General features: G+C 36.2%; 2 protein-coding genes across 12 annotated transcripts in view; one reads left to right on the top strand and one right to left on the bottom strand.

Annotated features, from left to right (window-relative positions):
• The first annotated feature begins 1,837 nt into the window (after nucleotides 1-1,837).
• Nucleotides 1,838-10,386, top strand: LOC121876096 (beta-secretase 1-like). Its single transcript, XM_042381033.1, has 10 exons — nucleotides 1,838-1,877; nucleotides 2,115-2,325; nucleotides 2,519-2,659; nucleotides 3,242-3,373; nucleotides 4,914-5,085; nucleotides 5,415-5,599; nucleotides 5,742-5,855; nucleotides 6,248-6,410; nucleotides 6,712-6,828; nucleotides 7,327-10,386. The coding sequence occupies exons 2-10, from the start codon at nucleotides 2,131-2,133 to the stop codon at nucleotides 7,518-7,520; spliced, it is 1,413 nt and encodes a 470-aa protein (XP_042236967.1). The 5' UTR covers nucleotides 1,838-1,877; nucleotides 2,115-2,130; the 3' UTR covers nucleotides 7,521-10,386.
• A 1,956-nt stretch (nucleotides 10,387-12,342) lies between these two features.
• The window catches only part of LOC121876094 (kinesin-like protein KIF13A), a 52,871-nt gene continuing 37,567 nt past the window's right edge, over nucleotides 12,343-27,646 (bottom strand). For 7 of the 11 annotated variants that reach the window (XM_042381032.1, XM_042381031.1, XM_042381029.1 and 4 more), the window contains 9 exons: nucleotides 27,494-27,505; nucleotides 23,037-23,108; nucleotides 19,667-19,803; nucleotides 18,992-19,170; nucleotides 18,378-18,512; nucleotides 17,072-17,520; nucleotides 16,508-16,684; nucleotides 15,824-16,045; nucleotides 12,343-15,468 (listed from right to left, as the gene is read on the bottom strand). In XM_042381032.1, coding sequence (XP_042236966.1) covers nucleotides 15,368-15,468; nucleotides 15,824-16,045; nucleotides 16,508-16,684; nucleotides 17,072-17,520; nucleotides 18,378-18,512; nucleotides 18,992-19,170; nucleotides 19,667-19,803; nucleotides 23,037-23,108; nucleotides 27,494-27,505 — 1,484 coding nt within the window. In that variant the 3' untranslated portion in view covers nucleotides 12,343-15,367. The remainder of the gene's footprint in view (nucleotides 15,469-15,823; nucleotides 16,046-16,507; nucleotides 16,685-17,071; nucleotides 17,521-18,377; nucleotides 18,513-18,991; nucleotides 19,171-19,666; nucleotides 19,804-23,036; nucleotides 23,109-27,493; nucleotides 27,506-27,646) is intronic. The other 4 variants (XM_042381030.1, XM_042381022.1, XM_042381021.1 and 1 more) reach the window with 3 other exon arrangements.

Here is a 27,646-nt window from a genome sequence, read left to right on the forward strand (position 1 = left end):
TTGTAGTGGATTTTTCCCCCACAAACGCTGTTTGTCCTGTGTAGCCGACCCCACCAATTCCTCAGTGTATGCCTCGTGGTCTAGGTCAACCAGCGCCGCCATACATCACGGAGCGGGGGTCAACTACTAAGCCACGCCTACCCCCCTCTATTTAAGACCTGACCTCGTGTTGACCTGTCTCTCTCTACCTACACCAACCAGCCAGCAACACCACACCTCCTCCTCCTGCCTGGCGGTCCTCTCTCCCGCCGGCGAGCATGGCGACCCACAAGCAGGGCCGGTTTAAGACTTTCGTAGGCCTTAGGCACCTCCAAGATATGGGGCCCCATTTGACAGCATATTCACTAATAACACAAGCTAGTACCTAATTATAAAATGTGATGTCGAAAGAATAAGATAATCAAGTAACATAAATGATACTAATAGGATTAAGTAATAAATAAATGGAAAAAAGTACCTCAGTATCAATTTAATAATAACCTGTAGAAAAAGGGGAAGAAAAGTTCTCGTATTATTTTTCGTAGGCCCCCAATATCTCGTAGGCCCTAGGCACTGTGCCTACTGTGCCTAATGGATAATCCGGGCCTGCCCACAAGCTGTCCTCCTCTGAGCGTCCTCACCAACCAGCTCTCTCTACATCACGCTTGTAACCATGCTGCCTTCCCAGCACCAAGCTGCATTGTACATCCAATATAACATGTACAGGTATACAGAGAGCACATTGTGAGTTTCCTTTCTCCATCCCATCCTGAGTGAACACCAAACAATCCCATACCCCACAGGTTAGTGTCCAAGAAAATTTCATTTTCACATTTTGTATACATGTACTGCATACAATATATTAGTAACATAATGGTCACTTACTTATCTTGATTAAACCCGACGTTTTTTTGCTTGTCTCTTGTATTCAAGTTCTGAGGTATTTCCTGTTAGTGTCCAACAGTAGTCTGCTAACACTGATGGGCTCCATTTTCCCTGGTAACGTTTCTCCATCGCTGAGATATCCTGGTGGAAACGTTCGCCTTGTTCATCGCTGACAGTTGGCCGGAAAATATTCAGATGAGAATGGAAGAAATGTATCTTCAAAGACATATTGTAGCCCATTTTTTGATAGGTCAACAGCAGGTTTTCCACCAGCTCCCTGTAATTATCAGCTTTGGTATTTCCGAGAAAATTGGTTGCCACTAACCGGAAAGCATTCCACGCTGTCACCTCACCACTTAGTTACAGCCAAACTCCTCACCTCTCCTCACAGCTCACGGATCTGTGGACCAACGAAAACACCCCGCTTGATTTTTGCTCCACTGAACTTGGGTTATTTACCACCGAGGTACTTAAAGGCTGCCCCCGTTTTATCCATAGCCTTAACAAAATTCTTCCTGAGGCCCAGTTTGATGTGTAAGGGTGGTAATAAAATCTTGCTCGATTCTACAATTGGAGGATGCTGAACATTTTTTGTTCCAGGTTCCAATAAGTGTTGGGGTGGCCATTCCCTCTTGGTGTAATGGAAAGTCCTTGCCCGACTATCCCAAGCTCAACTGATTGGCTTGTTAGTGTGTATTACACACTAACAAGCCAATCAGTGGTTAAGATGAATGGCCCGCCTTATCCTGCTATCATGACGTCACTGCTCGGAGTCATGATTCCTACTCAAATAAAAGCTTATTAAGAGTTTTATACATATAAGAAAACAAGAAATACTAATAATTTTGAATAAATATTATATAAAATAATTTTATAAAGTATTCTATTACTTTAAAATGATTCTGTATTCTAAATATTATCAATAAAATCACTTATTTCAAGAAAGCTTCAATATATAAGCCGTAGTTAAGGAGTAAGACATTCCCAGTGTTAGGTAGTGAGAGGTACAACAGGTAAGGTATTAAATCACCTCATAACCACTAATGTAGCCCCAATTAAGTCAAATAATGGTCCTACATGAATAAATCGGACTGCCAATCACTTCTCGACTGGTATTTGATGTCATGAAGTCACAAAAAATTAAAAAAAAAAATATTTGAGTAAATTTTTTGGGGGCAGGTATATATTTACTTAATAGCATGTACAGTCCTAATATTTGATCTAGCTAAATTACTGTGCATCCTCTACAGAAACATTCTAAATGAGATGACGAGAGGTCTTCACCACCTGCTGATGGGCCAGTGTGCTGTGTGCATTATGGTGTGCAGCAGAATCCAGTCCACAGCCAGTCACCCACCACCAGTCACCACCTTACCTACTTCACCCCACACATGGAACCTATTTGGTAAACCTGGGGATGGGTACTACACACAACTTGAGATTGGCACACCCCCACAAAAGGTTATTAAATTTTGCACAGGAATTTTATGCAAGTAAAATCTTCATGATGTACTGTACTGCATAATGTGTTTTTAGTTGCATATCATTAGGCACTCGTGTTTGTACAGGGATGCCTTGTGTAAATACAGTAATAAAAGAACAAGAAAGCTTAGGGAGTCAATTATCTTGTTGCTAATGGATTCTTGTGTTTCAGTTTAATGTTCTGGTGGACACAGGAAGCAGCAACCTGGCCATCGCTGGGGCTGTACACAAAGAATTGGACACCTTTTATGTCAGACAGAACTCATCAACATACGTGGACCTGGGCAGGGATGTCAAGGTGAAGTATACACAGGTAAGCGATGTGTGTTAGCCACCAGGTGACATCTCTCGGTAAACAGTATGACTCGTCCCATTCTCAGATACAAGTGTGGCATTTAGAATTCTCTTTACAACCATGAACATTGTGAATCCCCATTAGGGTTGTGTTTTTTTTTGTGTGTGTGTACATTTCTTTGTGTGTATGTATACATCCATGGATCTTTATGTATACTGTATATAGAATGTGATGCGAGAGATAAAATAACACTACCCATATACTGTAGCTAGTATATTATATAAGGTATAGTTATTGGTATCCTTAACTTACAGAGACAGGCAGTACAGTGAGTTTTTAGCCATGATACACATTTCCTCATCAATCTACTGTACACTCTCTCTCCAAGAGGTATCTTTACGGAGGAGTCCGATGAATTTCAAAATGAACACCGCGTCTCCTATTGTCTCAGTATGGTTGTCAAAAACCTTCACCCATTGTGTCACATTGTCTCGCACAAAATTGCCAAGACTTTTTGGAGTGAATGTACAGTACATACTAACCTGAAATATCTGGACTATAAAGATGATTATTGTGAATATTTTCTCTTTGTTTGTATAGAGCAGTTGGACTGGCCACGTGGGACGTGACCTAGCCCAGTTCCCCAGCGTCCCGGGCACGTTGCCACTTGTGACTGACTTGGCACTCATCACCGCCTCGGAGAATTTTTATGTGAACAACTCTCATTGGCAGGTGAAGAAGTTTATACATTATCTGTATACAGTTTATAAAATATCATAAAAATTATAAATATTGTGAAAATACAATTAAAGGGGTAATTATTTACTTTTATAAAATTGAAAAATCGTCCTTGTGTCAGGCAGATGGGTTGGAGGCAGTCAGTGCTTGGGTAAGAATGGGTCTCCTAACTATAGATTTGACAATTTTCAAGCCTCAGTCTGGAAGTTGGTTCACATCATTCATTAGGTCTTGACATTACTGTGCATTAAATCATAATACATATGGTAATGAAGGTGGGAAGCTTCTGAGGCATACATGTTCTCAAGATCTTTGCATCATCTGTAGTTGTCTTGAAAGATGTTATGTCCATCTGTTCTATCCTTCTTCATTTGTATGCCATTATTTTGTAAGGTTAGTATCCTTGTCTTATACTGTGAATTGTTGAGAAAATTTATCCACTTACTTCTGAAGCGAAATTTCATGTTAACTTGGAATATTTAAATCATTTCCTATTTTGGGAGTGCTGGTGGTAGAGTGGTATCGCTCTTGCCTTCGCAAGCGAGATGTCACGGGTTCGATTCCCGGGCCGGTGGAAGTTGTTTGGACATACTTCCTAGCCCCCATTAGTCCCTGTTCACCTAGCAGTAAAGTAGGTACCTGTTGTAAATCGAAAGTTGCGAATTCGTATTCAGGGACAAGTTGTTGGAGCTTCCAATAACTTGATGACATAAACCATTGACTCTTCAGGCTTCTATGCCCTTAACTTATGAGACATAAAGGCAAGCATGAACTTAGCATGCTTCCCTGTTGGGCACTGTAAACGCTTCTGGGCTTCACCCTACACAAAGATGTAGGGGGGTGCCCCCCAAAAAAATAAAACAAAATAAAAAATAAAAAAAATCCTATTCTTGCTGGCTTCAGATACTCAACCCACTTATTGAAGGATCGATTCTGATATCCCTCTTCATGGTTGAGCCAGAAGAATGGGGAGGTGCACATTAGCTAATGTGATATGTGCTCAAGTGAATTTTTTCTCCTTAAGTCTTCGAGGGAAAAGTCTTGCCTCTAAATACATACTTTACGGTTCTCATTACAATAGGGTGATTCTCCTAATGTTTTATATGGATCCCACACATTGTCACTTGTCATAGACACTGAAGTCACAGTTCATAGTTAGCCAACTCTACCAAGTACACGTCTGATATGAAGTACTGTACTTGGTTAGTTTTGTACTGTAAGGGAGACTATGCACGGATGACCCTGTACTGTAAGGGAGACTGTGCACGGATGACCCTGTACTTTAAGGGAGACTGCACGGATGACCCTGTACTTTAAGGGAGACTGCACGGATGATCCTGTACTTTAAGGGAGACTATGCACAGATGACCCTGTACTTTAAGGGAGACTATGCACAGATGACCCTGTACTGTAAGGGAGACTAAGGTAAGGTATACTTATTATGGTCCTACAGTAAATCTCTTTATTTCATTGCACTTGGACTATAGCCTCATCATTTTACTCGGGCATTTAATCATAAGGCTTTAAATTTCAGGGGATTGTGGGTCTGGCCTTCTCAGCACTAGCTCAGCCACAAGGTTCAGTTATACCATGGTTTGACGGCCTTGTTGCCCAGAACCATACTGTTAACTCATTTACCCTGGAGCTGTGTGGACCGTATAGAGAGGAGGAGGGAATATTTCATCATGTGGGACAACTGTTTATTGGTGTGTTGAAAAAGTTTTGTCTTGTGAATTGTGTTGGATAGTCTAGTGCCTGGAGGGGTAATATATACTCATGTATAAATTCATTTACTTCTGTATTTTTGTTTGAAATTTCATGTTTTTTTTTGTTTTTGTTTTTTATATGTTGTTGAAGTTACTGTTGTTGTTAGAACGATTTGTGAAAGTGAGTTATCTAAAGAGTTAATTAAAAGAATATGAAACACTGATAAAAATAGGCAGCGTGGAAGTGGTATTGATTAAGTTTTATTACCCCTCCCAAAAACATGCAATACATTTCTAATTGTACAGATACTAAGTGCTTTGTATTTCAGGGAAAGACACCGGTGCTTGTCCATCCCCCACTGTGACCAGCCCCATCAGACGAGCGTGGTTTTACGAGGTGCTGATGGTGGCTCTAGTCATTGGGAAAAAAATGCTGAATCTTCCATGTGTAAAGTACAACACAGACAAGACCATCATGGACTCAGGCACCTCTAACCTGAGACTCCCTTCTGAGGTACACACTGCAGTGAGATAACTATTTAACAGACAATACTGGAGTGTAGTCTGTTATATCGAGGTCTATAATATGTGAAACCTCCATATAATAAAATATACCCCTGCTATTTTTTATGTTTATTGCAATATCTTATTTACAGGTGTATAAGATAGTGATATCAGAATTAGAGTTGCAAACTTCTGAAATAAATCCACCACTACCACAAGAGTTTTGGGCAGGGAATGAAGAAATTTGCTGGCGACGGGATCAAGAGGTATGTTAATTGTTTGTGTGTCTGTCCCACTGAAATTCTCATCCACAAGTATGTAAAAACTTTAAGTATGTCGTAGATTATTACATAAAATATAGACACGATTGTGTTATCTATGGTCAAATTAAAGGAGAAAAAGTATAAACGGTCTAGTGTTTGCAGCACCATAACTACTGTACCAACTTGGCAAGCCAGTCAAAAATATACAGTACTTCCTTTAGTGCATCAAAAACAGAAAGTAATTGTGTGGTGCACCTCCAATCCCTTAAACAAAATGCAATAATACTGTTCGAGGCATATGAAGCTTTTAAAGGAGCATAATATATATTTACCATTTATCTTTCCCAATTAGGTAACTCCAGGTGTATATATAAAACGTTTGCCATCTTTACTAGGTTTGGGACGCTTTCCCCAATATAACCATCCACCTGGCACACAACAACAACTCTGCATTCGCCATCACCATCCCACCACAGTCTTACCTGCGTCCTGCTCAAGACTCATTCAGCGGTTGTTGGATGTTGGGGATTGATGAGTCTCAGTCTGGTACTGTGTTAGGTATGTACCTGTACTGTATGTGAATGAATGTTATGTATATTGTTATTGGGGCAAAGATTTCTTGAACTTTTTTGGTGCAAGGTAAATTAGTACCTCCCCCATGAACCAGAAATCCTTGTAAATCAGTGTTTGCCTGTACAGTATATACAGTCACGATCAGACAGTTATTTAAGCATCATTTATTGAAGATTTTTTCTTTCATGTACATTATTGGACTTTTTTTTTTTAATGTCATATATTGAATATTATTAGGTAACTAGTGAATGTGATAGTGTGTGTTTTGATGTGTTATCTCTCCCAGGTGCTGTGATATTAGAGGGACTGTGTGTAACATTTGACCGTGAGAAGAGTGTGATTGGCTTCTCCGAGTCAGTGTGTGGGCCATCCATTACTTTAGGAAAGATCTACAATACCACAGGTGGTAATATCAAAATTACTTAGGTTATTTAAGAGTTAATCAGATTATCTTCTTGCCTTCTACATAGACATATTGTGAAGACTATGTGTTATGCCATTGTATTCCCCATCATATTTTTATCTGATTTACTTTGCTATCAAACTGGTAAGGTTATGCCATATTAAAGTTACATCTCTCTTCACACATTCACATACTAATCTTTGAGTATTCATGGGGAATACATGTTTCAAATAGCTGTGTAGCTGTGAATCCTCAAATGCCATAATCACAAAGTAATTAATCTTTATTTATGTGCTACACCTATCATATGTGTACTGTATATTTATGTTGTAATTAATAAAAACTCAACTTTATACTCTTTCCTACTTACTGGTTTGTTAGTCATTTGGGCATAAGCAAATTAAACACTATTCTTTTCCTCTTCATTGTTGTTGTTGAAAATAGAAACAGCATTATTATTTATAGGAACTTACAGCCTGGGTTTGTCTTACTTTACAGACTTAAGATCGTGTGTGTACGTGCCAGATGTAGTGGACGGACTGACGCTAGCATCATACGTAATGGGCGCATTCCTGGGACTACTGTCACTGCCCCTTGTGTTAGCAGGATTAAGGTGGGCTTGGAGGTCTTTCATTAGACCGAGCCTAAACCCCGAAGTACCTTTTCTTACCTTGGATGAGACAAATACTTGAGAGTTTTATACGATAGCTTACATTTGGTACTTTTTTTATATAAATGTCGTATTGTTGTTTAATTGGTATTGATATATATCGATTAAATGATTGTATGATAAAAGTTATCAGGTATTCTGTGGTGTTCATACATTAACAGGTCATAACCAAGGGCTTCTGTCCGTGATTTATCATGAAACCGGTAGTCTACAGTATTTATAAGGCTTGTTCTTTTTTATCAATAATTTTGAGACTTTTAATACTATTTCAAACTTGTCACTGGAATACAGTAATTTAACTCGTCAAAATAAGTCGTTGTACCTGGTAATTTACTCATCTAAACATTTTCGGTGGCACCCATTAGTTTTACTTATCTAAACTTACAGTGGTATGTGGTATACTTACTCACCCAAACTTCAATGGTATCAGCTAAAAAGGCCAGATCTTAGTTCATTACCCTCTAACTCACAGCGATTCTTGAACAACACCTTTTAATTATTACTAACTTACATAACAAGTACTGTACCGCATGAGATAACAGTGTGCAATATTCCTAGATGGAGGAATGTGTTCAATTTTTTTTATTTTAGTGGTAATAGTATGTTTATTTTTAAGTTTTTAATCCATTATTATAACACTTGCGCTACAGGTGATGATTATGGTTAAGTGACTAATCGTGTGGATTGCTTGTTAATTAATCTTAATGAGTTAACGTGAATAGAAAAATCGAGCTCGTCAGGAAGAAGGCAAGAAATATGTTTAATGATTTTTATACTTCAGATTTTTGTGACTGCTCGACCCATGCCATAATACTCATTAATAAAAAATTACAGTATAAGCTCAGAAATCCACAGGGCTGTTGGAACTAAAGGCTAGCCAGATTTATGAAGTTTTCCTATGTTGGAGTTCCCCGATGGTAAGTTTATAGCTCTGTTAGTGATGTACACCTCCCAAGTAGAAAATTACCTTGCCCAGGGTGTAAATGTATAAATCTGAGGTGAAATAAGTACTGTACAGGTAATGTTATGTGGTTTTGTATGTGAGGCAGATGTAAATAGGCAAAACAAACTAATGACACCAAACCCACCTGAATGAATTTTTATTTACAATAAGTTTGGGTTTGGTTGGTTTGCATTTAATTAATGGTGTTTGTCCACTATTTTTACTGATACTTGGTACACTTGTTTCACCTCATTTTCATACATTTAAACTCTTAACTGGAATTTAATTATATTACCTGCTCTTGATGTGTGATACCAAACAATAACAAAATATACAGTTACTGTAGCAGGCCTACAGATTGGTACACACTGCTGTGTTTTATAGCTATATTGTAACATATTTCAGCAACTAAATTGTAGAAATTGGATTTGTAAATATTCAGTAATGTATTGTAAACATAACTTGAGTATTTAAATATTTACCTTGTTAGTTTTAAATAGTATTTTACCTTGTTAGTTTTAAATAGTACTTTACCTTGTTAGTTTTAAATAGTACTTTACCTTGTTAGTTTTAAATAGTACTTTACCCTGTTAGTTTTAAATACTGTAGTACAAAGTCATAACATACAGGAATAAGCACTGTCACAAATGAGGTCCAGTTGATTACTGTTGACACTAGTGAGGTGCAACACAACCATCAACATACTGAACTGGCTGCTGTTAGTGAACTTCAGGTTGATTTCAGTATTTGATTATTTTTCACCGTCTTATAAATTTACCGGTTTTCTTAATTCTAGATAACTATTTAATTGTTTTCGGAGGATGTAAAATACCATATTTTCCATCATACTAGATGTACCCATATTTTACCAGGGAATATCTGGGGAAAACAAAAAGTCTCAAGAATGTGAGGGTTGCATTCCAAAAACTAAAATTCCTTAAACCAAAAACTATTAAAGGTAAAACGGAACAATGCATTCCACAGCTTCTACACTACTGCCCCAGACCAATTTCTATCATTGTTACAATAGTAAAATGACAATCATCTACAATACAAATATATAATACGTTTCAAATATGTAGAGACTCCAATACTCACACACATAAAGGGTCATGCTCCCCACTAGAGTGTACAGTATGTGATGGTCTTTCACTGTCATCCTCTCTTGCAGGTTTATTTAAAAAAAACAATCTACAGTGAAACCTCTACTTAACGGACTATGTAGAGAGAAAAGTCCATTATATCGAGGGTCTATTAGATGTGAAACCCTCATCTAATGGATTATATGTATAGAGAACTGTCATATGGAGGCTTCGCTGTATTTTGTATTGTGTAAATTATTACAGTATTAAGGTGGGGTGAGTTTTTGGATCCCTCTTTTGTTTTTCCTTTTTTTTTTTAAGTATTGTACATCTTATGTGGCGGGAAATATAGTACTGTACCTGTGTGTAGAGGAAGGACATCACTCAATCAGTGAATGGACAGGTACATGTGTGTGTATGTAAGTCTGCCAAACATAAATGCCAATGAATTTTAAGTTTGATGACATGTTAAGGTGTATGGTTATAAAACAGTTGTACTTCACTTTGCTGGAGTAATCTTTGCAGAGGATGACCTGATTGAAGAAAAACTAGTGTCACTCCCCTTCAATTTCCTGGGGAGACCAAGTACTCATAACCGGTCGAGTCATCCTTTGTAAATGTATCGGTTAACTGTATGAAGCAAGACAATTGTTCCAGAATGTGAAAAAGTTTACCTTATTGTAAATTTTATATTTATTTATCTAAATACACGTTATAGTAATAGTATTGTGGTGTTAGTGTGTTCATTATGATAAGATATGTACTGGGAGGATCAAGTTTTGGACCATGATGAAATATCTGGTGATACTGTATTAGGAAGAAAAGGCACACTATTACTATTAATGAGTAAATTAAAATACCTGTAATGCCTTTCAAATTCCCTTGTGAGCTGCCCTCCCTCTGCCTCCAAGCAATAATTTCTTTTCTCATCTAACTACTCCTCAGGTACAGTATGCAAGGGGGATGTGATAATTTAAGGCAAGAAACATAAATTATCAGGATGTTCTTAAGGTAGAGCTGGCAGGAATCAGTCCTATAGCATAGAAAATGAGGAATTTAGTGACTTAGAGGAGTTTGAAGTTGGAGTACGTCCCAGCAAGAAGCAACAGAGGGAATAAAGTCTCAGTGGGTGGTGGCGGTGCTTCCCAGACAACACAACAAGTCACAAATATCAACATTTTGAGGTACAGTAAATATATACATTTTTGTATGTATTGTTTACACACATAATATACATGTAGCTACTGAACACACTAACATAAACTGTATACATTATATTATACATATTGTATTGCTGTATATAATAATGGTTTAATAGTATATGGATACATGGCACATAATTATAAAGAAAAACATTTTTAATATAGTCTCCAAGTGATTGATGTGCAACCGAGAATAATGGGTTACTTGTGTCACCCTCTTCGAACAAATCGTCCAGGATTCTGCCCCGTTTCTACAGTAATCGAGGGTCTACCCCCCAGAATCAGTATGATAAATCCCATTTTCAACCATGTGCTCACATTAGATTTATTGAGGTACTGGAGCATTATATTTGTTTATGGTTGCTTGGTTTCTCCATTCACTTTGCATATACTTGTGACCTTGCCGACCAAATTACTCAAATTCACCCGAGCATAACGGTGCAGTTATTTAACCCTCTGGGAGTACTGGTACCTGTAACCATAGGAGCTAGGATATGTTTACAGAAATTTGGGATCAAACACTCTCGGTAATTACGCTTATGGTACCACTATATATCTTATAAGTGGAGTTGGAACAGTGTTCACACAGACTAAGGTAGTGCCCATTACACTGAAAACGGTTTCCAAATTTGAATTGACAGCAGTCCTAGCACCAAGACTGATTTAATTTGTTTTCATAGCATATAAGGGAGTACTAAATATCAAGAAAACATATCTTTGGTTTGACAGTTAAATATTATCTCCTTACTGGTTGCACTGTACTCCAGCAAACACTTAAGAACCAGAGTTTTTCTCTTCCCAATGTAATGTAATGTAGCAACAGTAGAGATGACTGAAGCACAAACATGCGTGGGGGAACATAGGTCTAGTTAAACACGCGTGTGAATATGTACAGTACTTTGCCCCATTACAGTACAGAACACACTTTAGTGGCAGCTGTACAGTCACTTGGCTTTGTCTGGGGTAGCAGGAGACAGCTGCACATTTCCCAGTCCTTTTACAGTTCACAATCACTTTAATCACCCAAAAATGGCCTCACAAAGTCACTGTGATGATAAATTGTAGTCAATAAGCACAACAATCAATCCACAGCGATGTAACACAGGTAATCAGGTGGTTTAAGAGCGGTGACCGAACAAAAACACTTTTGATGCATGTAGGTACAGGCACGAGAAGAAAGGTTCAGGTAGTGGTGAGTCTAAAGGCCGGCCATTTTGGGATGACAAGCGAAGAGGAAGATGCATACAGAGCTGCTACCGAGTAATATTTCTTTAAATTTCTTGACACAGCATACATTATACAGAGAAAGTTCAATCCCATTGTGATAAAAGGTCGTTAAAAACTTAAATTGGTGTATCAAAGAATCACAAGTCAGGAGATCATGTATTGAGGGATGCCCAAGTGTATAGGTACTGCTCAACATGCTGATTAACCCCTTCACTAAGGGGATGCCTTTTAATAATTTATTTGGCTAATGCCAGACAATTGTATTCAGCAGAGAGGGTACCCTGTACACAAGTGGTTAAGGATCTGAGATCAAAAAGTTAAATTTTTTGGTGATCACTTTCATGAAATTGTTGCTTCCTTTTAATTGCACAAGGTAAGAAAATCATAATGAAGGGTTTCACCATTTATTATTACACTTAACAAGGGCAGAATGCCCAATATATTATGATATTCCCTTTAGGAATGTTTATGAAGACTCCTTGTTTACAGGGGATTCAGCATTTATTACAGATCCATATCTGACAAAAGATTTCCTATGGGATCCTATATGTTGGCATTAATATGGATCCAAGTCTGACATACAATTATTATGAAAGCGCAACTCATTTTGAGACTCCACATAAAAGTCATCTTCAGTCAACATTATCTTAATGAGAATCAAAAGCTTATTTTGACACAAAAAAATATATTGACTTCTTTCCACTCTAAATAAAAAAAATTAATAGCATACATTGAAAGAAACCTACCGTACACTATTCTTGATGGGGAGCCTTTCCTCAGAAATACAGACCATCATAATAAAGTCATCTTTACTGTGGGGACACCAGTCATAATATTTGCCATTCAGTCGGTCAACAAACCCACAACTACATTTTTAGTGTCGTGCCATATGGGGAATGTTTAGTTTTTTTTTTGTTTGTTTGCACAAATTCCTCTCCTGATACTTGGGTACTTTTATCACAGTAACATATACTTTTAAATGGAATTATCATCCATACTTATAAGTTATCTACTACAGCTAAATTCATACATGTACAAATAAATTATAGAAATATTTATTGTATTCTACAGTAGAGAACAGTTTGCCTACTACCAAAAGTCAGTTTGTTGCATTTTGAAATTAAATAAGATAGAAATTGACACTGGCTTTACCATACAATATGTAGTTAAGCAAGTTACAGTAGCAGAACACTGCAGACCTCTGAAACATGGCTGAAAAAGCACTTTTGTAAATTAATATTACTCAAGACATGACACTTGAGCTTTACATGAACTAAAGTGTGAGCAAGTTTAAATGTACGATGCTAACACAGTCTACTTCGGGAGCACTAGGGATAACAATAACTTATATAGTGTACATCCTACCAGTTATAATGACTTGGCTCACTACTACATATAACTGGTTGCTAGGAAAAGTTAATTGATGTTTAATATTCTGTACATGGGCTCTTATCCAAATACTGATAAAAAAAAAAAAAGGAAAATGTTGAAATATCGTACGGCTGAAGTCAACCATGGTAAGAGTACAGAAGAGGCCACATTTGATGACTGTCAACTGTTTCACCATTATGGAGGGTTTCTTGACCAAAAGACTAGCATTTCTGTAAAACTTTTGGGCTTGTATGACGTTGTTGGATATCTTTCCATTTAAAGATTTCTGTCTCTTTACATGAAAATATTCTTTTGTTGCAGTAGAAAGCTATATAACGTATATTGTACAAAGTAGTTGACTCAATGGGAACGAAAAATTTTCAAAAGAATAAAATATTCTTTACAGAGTAAAATTAAACAAAGTAAAAACATGAAGTAATTTCTTCAATCGAGCTGTTAAGAAGGAGATACCGTTGTACAGGTACATCACAATGCTACTCTGGATGCCATATAATTTTTTTATTTTGCTTGGCAAATTTCTTTTACAAAAGATTTATACCACTTTAATGAGTACAGTACAATACTGTAGACTGGATCAGCATAATGTTATCTCATAAAAATTTGCATTGTTGTATTATTTTATAATTTCATTGGTAATGTCAACCAAACTGTAAAGACAAACTGAACCTTGGCTCCTGGTTCATCTATTATTATTACTTCAGCAAGATCAGCAGGTTTGCAGCTTTTAATCATGGTTTAACCATACTTTACAAAATGGAGGTTAACAAAAATGTCACCTAATTTTTCAACAGAGAAAATTTGTCAAATTGACAGTTTGATGTACTGTATACATTTTCACTAATCTAATGTGACAATTGTAGGAGGAAACATTGGGCTGTAACAGCATATAATACAAAAGAAAGGAGCAACTGTCATACATTCCGGTATTTAAACTATTAACTCATGTACAATATTCCCATAATTTACAGAAAGTATATTAATATTTAGCATAAATAAGATGATCACAATTGGACTGACATAAAAATAACTGTACAACTAAAGAGTATGGCAACAAAATGACTCAAAATAGTTACAATCATTTATATACAGTTGAACTGTGAAGACTTCACCAATCGTCATTGGAAACACATGCATCAGTTGAAAATACTTGAAGCACTTGATCAAACAACCTTTTTTTTTTCCTCCAATGGTGGAATGAAATGATATATGTACTGTTATGATCTGAAAATGAACATGTTGCTTTTTTTTTTTTTTTTTTTCTTTAAGATCAAGTCCTCTGCTTGTTCACCAAAGCATCTATTTCTATGTTCCAAGTTTATTAAACACAGAAAGCCAATGCTATAATTCACAATTCGTGCCACCAGTAAAAACATTTATGCTTTGCTTCAATACTTGTATTATTACACTGTACATTGATTGGCCATAAATATAATTCTATGAAGTATGAAATGGTATCAAGTCTATACATTCTGGACAATGGAAAAATCAGATTTCTAAAAGCATTTAAAAAATGGTAAAAGAAAATCTTGGACTTGACCTCTTGTTATAAAAAATAATAATAATAATAAATAAAAAGTATGAAATTAATTGAATCATATGAAAAACAAAAATAAATATACATTTATTGAAGTCAGTATTTTAAAATGGGGTCCTATACTGAAGGAAGTGCTTAAATCCTGAAGCAGGTTAAGTACGATCTATCTATTGCTACCGTACATGAGGATCTCACAATGGAGGGATAACAGGGACGTGTTCACAGGGTAACACTTGATGGAAGTTTAGGGCGGGGCTGCTTACATGGTTGTGCACTTGGCTATATATGTATTTTTATTTTCCATTAAAAGTTTCTGTTTCAGAATTCATCACATATTTTCCAGACAAGCAGCTTTCAACAGTAACAATAATGTGTACTTACACAAATATGACATTTGCTATACTCCAGTTGGCACACAAATTCATCTGCAATGCACCCTGTGTATGGCAGCCTCAGTACTGGAGACAACTCTCAAAACTCGGTTTCACATTACTTCCTATTACGAGAAGTAGCAGATTTTGAGCGGTCGGAGATTGAGGAGAGACCCTCAGCTCGACTCTTGGACCGTCGCATACTGTTGAGACCCTCGCCTGAGAATACACGATATATTTGATACTGAATGAATTTACATAGAAATTCCATTAAAAATACTAGATATTGGTAGGATGTATTAATGCAAGATTTAATGTCAAAGTGCCATCTGAAAAAAAAAATTAAGGCAAATAATTTTTCACCAGTAAAATAATAAGGTGATCTACAGAACTGTACTAATGTTAAGAATATACAGCTTGGTCTATCTTCAACTGAGTTACATTATCTGGTTACCCAATACGTTATGTTCAGATATATTCAAATCATAACTATAAAAACTGCATGATATTGTTGAACCTAATCAAATGTAAGGAACGTGTAGCAACCTAAAAGATGCCTAATAATACAGCTTACTTTTACTGGTGCTTTTCCGAATACCAACGTCACTGAGCCTTTCTGCTGTAGACCGTGAACGTTTCATATCACTCGGACCACCTTCTCCTGTGCCATTACTTTTTGCAGCTCTCATTGCTCGCCCTCGACGATCCAACAGTAGTTTCTCGGGCTTGACAAACATACCACACTTTGGGCGACATGCGAAGTATCGAGTACCATTCACAGAACCATCATTTTTGCCTGTGGGAAGAAAAAGTATGTGGAAATCACGTTTGTTTTAAAGAAAAACTGCTTTAGTGCACTTATTTTAACTATTTTAATTATACACTACATATAAAAGGATGGGGAAAAATGCACTTTAACATTTACATATATTTTAAGAGTATAAATAATTACTGTATTTTGATGAATATCAGCCACAATTTTTTTTCCCCTAAAAATTTGGCAAAACTGGGGGTGAAGCGTATTATCAAATAAAAATTGTAGTAACGCCTCAAAAATACTCGTAACAATTACTGTAATTCCTTGTGTGCCCTAGCACCACTTCTACCATTATTAACTCACCTTAACTCAGTAATGGTGGTACCATCAGTACCACCATTACTGAGATTTTTGGATGGATGTATGAAGACTGGATATGCACTATGCAGGTAATGTACTGTACCTTAAAGGAATAATATATTGTGTGTGCTCAAGTCTTACCCATAGGTACATCTAATTCAACACCAATCCAGGTTCCTGGTGCAAATTCAGTGTGACCTATGTAAGCAACGACTCCAGAGTAGTTGTAGGGTCTGATCTGGATGCTTTCTCCAACCTCACACCAGTCTGGCAGTGGTGCTAAAGGCTTGGTACTGATGGGAGGTCTTTCAACATCATCTGGTGGAAATAAAAATATAAGGACAATACAATAAATTATTAAATTTGTTGACCTATCTATAATCTTCATTCTTCTCCCATTTTTGTGTGAGGTGACTTAACCTTAAATAAAAACAAAAATAATATAAGACCAGCAGAGAAAACAATATGATGGGTCTAAAATGACACATAGATTTACATTAAACATTCTTGATTATATTCTTAACTTGTCAATACAGTGCAAAATATGCATCCTTAGCCTCCATACTGGTTCACACAGCTTATATAAATTTACTTATGAAAACCATAGCTTTTAAATTTTCTTGGCTAGATGTATCTTTCCAGTAGGTACATCTATAATAAGTGAATTACGGTAACTAGAGAATTGTGAATCTGATATAATCTTACCAACACATTCAGAAGATGATGATCCATTCATTATCTGGGAATCAGTCATTGCTGAGTGAGACTGGGCCAAGGGTAAAGACATGCGATGAGTAGGGTTCCTCTTGTGAGAGCTGCCTCGTCTCATCACAACTTCTGAGCCAACAGTCATAGACAATGAAGAGGTTGATGAGGATGAGGAGAGAGCAGGAGAACTTGGACTTGTTGATTTTGGGGGTGTAGTACTTAGTATTGTTGTTGGACTTGTGTTGATAGAGATTTTATTGCTAGAGTTTCTTGTGCGAGTTTTTGAATTTTCTTTGTTTTCCTCATCTTCAATTATTTTAAGTTCACTCTCTGATTTTGTCTGCTTGGAGTTGATATGAGTAACATTAGTGGTTTCATTGTGGTGAAGATTCTCCAGCTGTTGATTGATTACTGTTCTTGTATCACTAGAGTCACTCTCACCAGAACTGAAATTATAATATATTGTATACAGTATTAAAGTACCAGAAGTATGAGACAAATCATCAGAAGACCACACTCCCTATAGGTGAAGTGGTTGGACGGACAGATGGATGGACCCATCTGATCAGAGCAACCTTGACTTAATGATATCATCCATCCACATTAGAATTCATGCCAAGTAATATCACATTCTCGTCATAATTGGGGGGTGGAGGTCACTTTCCAGCCCTATGGATGGACAGACTCATAAGGGCAGCTATATCTTACAGACCTACACCATCCATCTATATGCACTACATGTACAAAGTGGTGAGAAACTGTCAAAAATAGTGGCTGAGCTGATTTTACAAACATATGACTACAATCGAAGACAAAAGTCGTGTCTCGGTGTTGTCCGAAGGTTAAATATAACTCGTGAAACATTATGAGAACCCCCTACCACAAGGCAGAGCACACCAAAAGTTTAGCCCTTCGGCATATTTTTTCACCAAATTTCACGACACGACTTTTGTCTTTCATCGTACACACATACAAAAAGAGAATATGTCAATTATTAGGGAAACACTAGATTACACATATCATAGATGGATAAAAAAAAATTTTTTTTTACCTTACTAAGTGAAAACACTGCATGTGAATTACTGTATTATAATTATTTTTCATTCTTTCAAGAAATTTCCTAATATGGTGTAAGGTGGCCATAATCACAAGCATCATAGATTCTCTCACCCATTACGAGCATGATGTCCTCCTTCAACAAGACCCCAAAATATACATTTGGTTCTCCTCATACATCACCTTTACATAACATACAACAGCTAAAACATAATATATAAATTTTAACTTGGTTTTAATTCAATACCTGACTGTGGATATATCCATGGTGGCCTGATTTGTTGGAAGGTCTTTATCTGGGGTTTCATCAACACTGACACTCCGCACAGAGAGAGAATCTTCACTCAAAGTTGTTGATGATACTGCACCAGACCCATAGCCACTGAGAGTAAGAAAGAATAGATATTATCTTTTCTAGTCTGGCTCATAGTCACATTGGGTATAGTATATGTTAAAACGTTTATAGGACAGTCAGGTTGACTTATTGGGATGACTCATCCCCTCTGGTCTGGGATGTGTAAAGTTTGGTCGTCAGGTCACGTAGGCACCAAAGGTCACTAAGGTTTTACTGGCATAGATGACCAATAGTGTAATCCAGTACAAAATTTATCCTCATATACACATCAATTAAATTTGCTTAAGTACTGGTTAGTTATATACAGTATAATGGTGGTTATACGCGCTACTTACAAGAAAGCAAAAAATAAATAAAAAAATTAACTTTAGTTAATTTTCAAATGAACTTGACTAGTTAATTTTGAAAGTTAATTGACCCAACCCCGGTAACAAGTATTCAACATTAATTAACACTTGAAGTCCAAACATACTCTTCTCATCAGTGACTAAGGTGGCATTACTTACCTGGACACTGTAGATGGAGTTCCAGCTTTAGTTGCTGCAACTTCATTTAGGGAATCTAATGTTCGACTCTGAGTAAGTTGCAGTCGGCCACCTGCCAGGCTACCACTCCTATATGAGGCAAATTCACTAAACTCCTCCTCCCCATTGGTACTGCCAGGGGCTTCTTTTACACTGCCATTCTGAAATAAATATTTAGTTACCTATCTATTATTTTTACTTTTCTCTAACTTATGTCGGGCGGATCTAAAGTCACACATAGTGTACTTCAAGAAAAGGATAACGGAAATTGGTGTTAGACAAGTGGAGAAAGTGCCACCAACAAATAAGAATGCCCACATTCTAAACTTACTTGGCAAGAAGCAAGGAGAAATGCAGATGGCAGTATCATGTTTTGAAACTTACAGAAGAGAACATATTTTCCTGTGTGGTTGTTGGAAAGTATCTGCATCCAAAACTTGGCAAGAAAGGCATGCAAGGAACAAGTTCTAATGTTTAGCACTGTAGGAGGATGATATTTGTGTGGCATCCTGACAATTGGTGACTGAAAATGTCAAAGGATATCACAGGAAGACATGTAACTACCTCCCTTTAATTAACTTCCTCTTCTCCTCTTCCCTCCTGTTGATTGAACTTACTCTTAACCATTTTATTATAATGTACACAGTTTTCACTCACTTCTCCTTCCTCTTGTTCTTCCTCATCCTCCTCCTCTTCAACCTCCATGTGTAAGAGAGGAGCCGCCTCTCGTGTATTCTCTTCGTGCAGTGTAGTCATTCTTGGCGTCATTTTCATTGGTCCGGGACTTGGAGAGGCTACAGAAACAATAAAGATGGTAAATTTCTTGTATACTATAACCAAATTCAGACTGTGTCCTTTTATTCTCTTTCTAAGCCAAATATCTAATCGTATGAATCATCTTGTCTATGTGTGTCAAGTATTGAATGTTGTTAAAGTGAAACTGATATAATTATCGTATCAGGGGGTAAATATGCAAATGTTTACACGTACCATATACTGCTGGCTCTTAAAATATTAAAAAAATTATAAAAAATGTAAATAAATAGAGGTACACACACATTATTTTGAAAAATTTAAAGTAGAACTTGTTCTGGAAACCCACAACCTAGTGTATGGCTCTTAATAACCCTGGTAGTTGAAGCACTTAAAATAAGAGACATACCTGGTACATTAAATCATAATAGTCCTCCCCTGTCAGTAAAGAAACTCTCCATATAAAAATTTTATAATTAAGTATCACAGAGTAAAATACAGGGCAAGCCATTAAAGTAGTGATATTCCTGTCATGCTATTTACAATCCATGCATTAAAACTAAAAAATAAATGTGTTAACTATAAGATGTTAATAAAAAAGACCAAGAAAGTAAATACTGTCATGCAAAAGTTTAAAAAAATTCTTTATATGTGGCAGTACAACTTATGTTTTACAAGATCATTTTATTATAATATTGTCAATTCGTCACAACATTACAATTTACTTCTTAAGAAACAAAATACCTGTATAATACATCTTGAAACATGCTGAAGAAATAAATAGGTATATTCTATTATACATTTAAAATAACACATTTATCCAGTACGAAGCACTTATACTGTACATGTGAAATAAAATAAATTGCCGATGTTGCATTATTCCTGGTGCACCTGGAAAAACTTCCTCTTGAGATGAAATGATGACAAGATGTTTTGCTCAAGGACAAACATAATTGCTAAAATATGGAAAACCTTCAGATTTAATTAGAAAACAAGTGTAATTTACATGAATTCATGTACAGGCTGCCTTCACAAAGTCCCATCTTTATGTATGTATACGGGGTTGTAAAAACTAAGAATCAGTAATAATGTTGAGTGATCTTCATGTGACATAGTGGCTGACTTAATGCCCACTGATGGTGATAAGGAATATTTAGGCAAACTTTTGATCACAGGATAAGAGGAGAACACTCCAACCATGAGGAACCATTAAGCTGAATGTGGAGCAGTGACCAACAAAATATGTCTACTTTGGAGTATTCATTTCTCACTTTTCACCATCACAAGTCTTTTCCAGCTATACAACTGTGGTCAGAATCAGAAGCAACACAGACTCCCTATACTTACAGTCAGATGTAACCTGTGTTTTGCCATGATCTTTTCCTTCCACAGCAAGGATCTAAATGTCTATATGATTTATCTTTTGCCAACTTTGATTGCAATTGGACTGGCAAACAAGAATCAAGTGAGCGAACCCACTGGTTTTATGCAGACCCTCAATCCATATCTTTCATTCATATAGAGTTTTGTGAAATTTGTTGGGGACTGTCACAGAAACTAATTACAAAATCTGTAGATAGACACACAAAAGGTTATCCAAATGGAACCACGTGTTGATAAGAGAATCACAATCACATGCATAATTTGTAACATCTTTTGTGAAGTTTTACTACAGACTTATTGGATAAGTCCACATAACTTCTGATAACAGAATGACAGATAAAAGGCAAGCAGGTTGACAGGCAGATTCATCAATTTCTACATTCTCTTTCCTTGATGGGGTGACAGGAAATACAGAGGAAAGAAAATTAACAATAAATAATCAACAAATAGGTACAAAATGATAATGGTTCAAATACCTTCTGGTATAATGAAGAACAGAGATATCAGATGTAAAGATGGGACTGTACAAAAGTATGGGAAACAAAATAAAAGATTCATGCAAGATGACTGAGAACCTGAAATCATAGGAACCTGCATAGTGTGTATCCTGTGCAGACCATCACCTCAAAGTAAGTGATGATGCTACATATCTCACAGGAAAAATGCATGCATGCTGATGAAAATATTTATGTATTCCACAAACAAGCAGAAAATTAAAAATGGATATCCCATAAAATCATTATTTGGTTGGGTTGGGTACCACTGAATGAAGCTGTCAAGTCCAGCACAGTTGTCCACAGCAAGTATAAGATGTGACTAAGACCTAGAGACAATCTAGACAGTCAAGATAGGCAAAGCAACTATGATTAGTCCTCTACAACAAATCAATAATATACTAAATATAGATCTACATTGTAATTATACCTGCTAAGATAAAAACAACATTGAAATAATATGAACAATGATACTTTCATAAGTTATATTCATATCACAGCTGCTTTCTTGTGACCAGAAGCTATGCAAGTCCAATGCTAGCATCAAATAGAAATTCTGCCTTTAGAACATCTACTCAGCTCCTGATGACTTTATCATATTACCTGTGATGTCTCACTCCCTTGAGAAGCATCCTTACCCCCTCTTTGTGGTTGACATGACAGGAGATCCTCCAATCTGTCCCATCATTACATACTGTATTTCTTTTGTCCTCTTTATTCTCCTCAACCTTTATAGCTTTAAAAATTGTATTAACAAACGTAAAAGGAAAACTAGGTTGATCTTTGGTATGCATAGGTCCCATCCCTCAAATTTCTATGTCAAATGAATTTCCATATTTCAGTTTAATTTTACATTGAAATGGAACATACAAGTCTTCTTCTGAGCCCATGAATGGATGCTGTGTTTGAAACACTATTTATGTACCAGAGAAATGTACCTTGCAAAGCTGTTTTTCTTTTAGCAGCTACACTTCAAGCTAAGATACTAAAATTGATGCTGTACAGTACAGCTACGGCACACACTACAAATAACACATTAATTCCAATCTACAATAAAGGAAAGAGATTAAAATATAAAGACTATTAAGAGTACCATCTGTTGGTGCCACACTGGGAAGCTTGTTTCCTTCCAGGTGACAATGGTCGAGTTCAAACCTTAAAAAAGTTACCAAACAGCAAAAATATATACACTAAGAGAATTGTCAAGGATAGATAAAAATATGCACTAATCTATTAAGCTAAAAGTGATGCAAATGGCACTAAATAAATCTTAAAACTACAAAAATGTGAAATGAAGTTGTGGAAGCCATATCAAAATCTACGAAGAAAATAAGAAGGGAATGTTGCATTCTGATTCAGTGGTTACAAGACAACACCAAGACATGAACAAGACATACACTTGGCAGGAGTTGATCCCTGAAGTCTGAGAGAGTTGAGATTCAGGTTCAAATTGAGGAACGTAGGTCGAGCTGTAAAACCAACACAGGTTAGTATCCCTTAGTGATGACTGACCATGAGGGTCTCTACTGTTACAATACACAAATTCTAAAAGGCGCTACATTTAATCCACTTTATCAGTTTAAAGTATTGTGTCTAGAGCAGCTTAAAGGTGTAAAAAGGCAGACATGTTAGTAGTCAACCTGAAAATAGATTAAATCTGAAATGGTTACTTGTGAAGTCTTCAGCCACCTCACTATAATATAAGATTAATAAAGTTTCTGGGAAAAATCTCAAGGTTAGACAAACTTCTTCAGTCAGCCCTACAGAGTACAGAAAATGTATCCTTTTAAAAAGCAGAGCCTCACCAGAGCCAACATCTAGCAAAAGGTACTGTATGCAATTCCCAGAAGATGCAAGCCAGTTAAGTTTCCTACAGAGGGTTATTATAAAGTTATGAATGCACTTTGTGTTATTATGAATGATTTTATAAATGCAGGTTTTGGGGTAACACTGGAGCCCTGGACCCTAATTAATTGCTTTAAAGCTTTAACAATATGAACTTAAAATGAACTTTCGATGGTATGGAACAAGAAGATAAAATCATCAATGCACTTTTTTATATTTGTTCTCTTGTGCCTAGTTAACGCTGCTGGTAACGCTATATGTATTACCATAAAGGAATAATTAATGATCTCTTAATGTGCCGACTCGTAGAACATAAATACATCCAATGAGGGAGCGAGTAATGACGGAATTATTCAAAAGTCTTCTCATCTTCATTTCATATCTGAACCAATCGTGTACGGCAAAACCTTCATTTAGCGGACGTCAATGTAACAGGTATAGTCCATTATATGGAGGTTTCATATCTATTGGGCCTCAATATAATACTCTTGATTCCAGCTGCCCTACACTATATCAAGGAAAGTCTAATATTCTTTATGATTCAGGACACAACTTTAAAAAGTCGCCATTAATGTGAAGTCAACTATTAAAGTCCGTTCACCTTTCCCCTTGAACCACAAACCCTGAGATTCAGACTTGTGAACCCGAAGCAGGAGACGGATACATTACTCTGTTTATAAATGCTTCGGATTCATGAGTCTGAATCTCAGGGGGAGAGGTTACCGGACTTTAGCAGTCGACTGTACTAGAAACTGTAGCAGCCAGAAAATATTTAAGAACTTATCACCGGGGCAAGCTTTAGTAACTGGACACTCTTCTTTGGAGTATATATCTTATAAAATAACTCAAACATTACAAAACCAGTTTCCCCGCATTGACTAATTCACGTAAAAGACGACGAATTAGATATACCGTGTAATGTACCGAGATAGACCTAGCAGACAATCAGGTTTTGGGATATGACTTAGCATTTATATAATAATCAATGTGTTTCACCCCCAGATAACTATCAGTCTTAAAGATCAACAAAAGCAAATATACAAACAAACACACAACAGTAAATACTCAACATCATCAACATATCAAAGAAAATCATATTACAAAACTGAAATTCATCACTAATAGAAACCAACTTTGTTATTATGATTATTATACTACTGTTTTTATAATAATGATGCTATTAATATAATATTATAGCTATTTAATTATTGATACCATTGTTATTGTATCAATTATTTAATTAGTATTATAATTATTATTATTACTACCATCATTATTATACCACTTCAGCACCAGAACTCTGAAATCAAATTCATGTAACCTAGAAATTTTACTTTTCATTTTCAAGTCCCAGGAACAGTCAACTTAAGTAAATGATGATATCATCATTTTAGATAATATATATTATATAATTATTATCTAAAATTAATGAATTTCTTAAAAGTTGATTAATTTTTTACCTTCATCATCAATATGCCTATTAAGAGCCAATCATTAAATCAGGCCAATTACTTATTAGTTACTAACTTTCACAAATGTCTAGCTCACACTCAACAGTCAATTTATTGTACAGTACAAGACACTTACATCAAGGCTCTACATCATAAAACTGCAGTTACATGAAAGATTTAAGAGAGCACCCAGTCTCATATACAACAAAAATTGTTAGACATTAATCATAGGCATCAGAACCATGAGGGTACTGGGAGGATGTCCCCACCCACCCACCGGCCCCCAACATTTAGAAAGTGCAATATTGTCGAGTCAGTGCCCTCTGTCCCCCCCCCTTAAAGAGGTAAACACCATAAGAAGTGTGCCCCACAGTTACAAATGTGTTCCTACGCCTATGTAAACATTATTGCCAACCAATATCTCTACCACCACAGGTACAGTATGCATATTTTTACTAAATGTTAAGATAATCTTGTTCTACATAATTATACAAAATTAGCCACCATATCAGTACAATGTCAACTCTGTAATCACATCATGTTGGTTAATAGCTTGGTTCACCCAGCTCATTACTGCAAGGGGTTGACTATTTAGGATCATGAATTTGGATGAAGGTCCTCTTGCCATCAATAAATAGGCAACTGCTAACTAAACTTTCTCCAGTTATTTCCAATTCTTTCAGCTGAGGTAGCTGCAGCTTCAGCACTGATCCTGTCACCGAGGTAACAGTGACACATACAGCACACTTTAAAGTCAACAATATCCAGTTGTCAGTCATTTACACCGCTGCATCTCTTGTGTACCCACCTTTCATAATCACAACACATTGCAGAGTTCGTGCAACATCTTTCTTACAAGTAGCACATCACCTTTTACAACTTTCCAATACAGGTTCTTCATCCATACCGCTAATTATTATTTTGTTATAATGTACTGTAAGTTACTTGGAAGTGGAAAGGATTAGAGACAGACAGAGAAATATGTAAATAAGAGTTTCTGTTGATCCAGAGTTCTCTAGACCATTCAGTGTGTCAGTCCAGTGAAGCAATGCACTCTAATACTTTGGTTGCTGCACATCATCTATACCAACAATGAACCTAATTCTTCTTTTATCATATCTATACAGTGATTTATGCCCGTTACAGATGCCACACACAAATAATGTTATAAATACTGTATATCCAAATTCATGACTTAAAACTGGCATGAAGCTAGAGCAATGCATTATTTTATTCCCATTTACATACAATTATCTATTTCTACATTAAACTGAACCTTGTCAGTAGAGATATTGGCACCACATAGAGGGAGGCACAGGGTCAGGGGAACAGGTAACATACTCTGTGGTTTAACATCTAGGAGGGGAAGAAATGTTTACATAGCTCATGAAACATCTAGTTAGCAATTAACTCTTACAAATACATGTTATCTTCATAGAGACCCACAGCCTCACAGAATATTGTCAGTGAAATTACTAGTGATATATACTGTACTTCCATTTTGTGAAGATGTTTTGGCATTCCTTAATTATTTTTCTGTTTATGGAGTTTGTGTCTGTATGAAGTAACATTTTTTTTAGGTTAAATCACTGAAAGTTGAACAAATAAAAAAATGGGTTTTAGTTTAATGAACATAATCTATGTTTTAATTCTTCTACTTCTAAGTTATCAGGTTTAACAGCTTTTCTTGACTGTACTTTTGCATCTTTGTAGAGACTGTAACAAAAAAAATCATTCTTGTGTATCTTGTTCTGCTTAAAATAATATTTATAATAAAGTTACTAAAATAAAATTACTAAGAAATGACTGATCTCAAAACTCTCCCACATAATAACTTATATTTGTCCAGATTAGTTTCTCATCACAAGGTTGCTGAGATTTTTTTTTCTTCATCTTAATAGTAAAGTGTCAAGTCACATATGACTGGTGGCCACAGCTCAGTACACTACACAGCTCACCACAATTATATCCCAATAATGCTGCCGCTCAGCCACAGAAGAGAATGTGCGTTTCTTGGGTTGGAGGTCCTGAGTGTTACTAACTCAACCATGGAGACCTTCAATAGTAATTACTGTAGTATGAATAAGAAAACAATAAAAATAATATCAAAGCAAAAATTTTAGGCAGACATCTTCAAGGGACTGGGTGCTAAAAGTCCGAGTAAAATTGGCAACTTTTCAAATTTGAGTTATAGATTGTCATTTCTCATCAGTAGCATATTTAGAGGCACAGTGCTAGATATTACACCATGACTATAAATAAATAAACTATGCAGCTAAGTACAGTACAATTCCGTCCATATATACACTCTGGTGAATGACTTATACTGTACTGATGAAATATATGAATCGGTGCAACAAAAATTTTTTCCTTTACTATCTCGGTCTGTAATGGAGACGTGATGCAAGAATCGGTATATGCAAGTGTCCAACTTTCCATGATTACCCCTAAATACAAGGTTTGCAGCAGTCAGCAACTGGAGCAGTGGAACATCTGTGTAAACAAGCTGGTGGGTGCAGAGGAGAGAGCTTGTGAGATCAAAACTTGTAAGGCCATACCATGTTTGAGCCCTTGAGAGCACCGAGTGTAGAAAAAAAAAAAATATATACTTTTAATATATTACCTTTTGCTGCTTGATTTCCTCTCAATATCAGGAGGGCATTTGAAGATGTTATGAATTTTTCTGCATTATAAATATTAATCATATTCTC

Source organism: Homarus americanus, unplaced genomic scaffold (assembly GCF_018991925.1).
Source record: "Homarus americanus isolate GMGI-L3 unplaced genomic scaffold, GMGI_Hamer_2.0 scaffold34921, whole genome shotgun sequence".
In the NCBI taxonomy this organism is placed as follows: domain Eukaryota; kingdom Metazoa; phylum Arthropoda; class Malacostraca; order Decapoda; family Nephropidae; genus Homarus; species Homarus americanus.

What these genes read in the sequence shown, in the direction of transcription:
- LOC121876096 (XM_042381033.1), top strand. Translation starts at nt 2,131, where the DNA reads ATGACGAGAGGTCTTCACCACCTGCTGATGGGCCAGTGTGCTGTGTGC. An exon ending in ACCTGAGACTCCCTTCTGAG is followed by an intron (nt 5,600 to 5,741) that starts GTACACACTGCA and finishes TCTTATTTACAG; the next exon opens with GTGTATAAGATAGTGATATC. An exon ending in TCAGTCTGGTACTGTGTTAG is followed by an intron (nt 6,411 to 6,711) that starts GTATGTACCTGT and finishes TATCTCTCCCAG; the next exon opens with GTGCTGTGATATTAGAGGGA.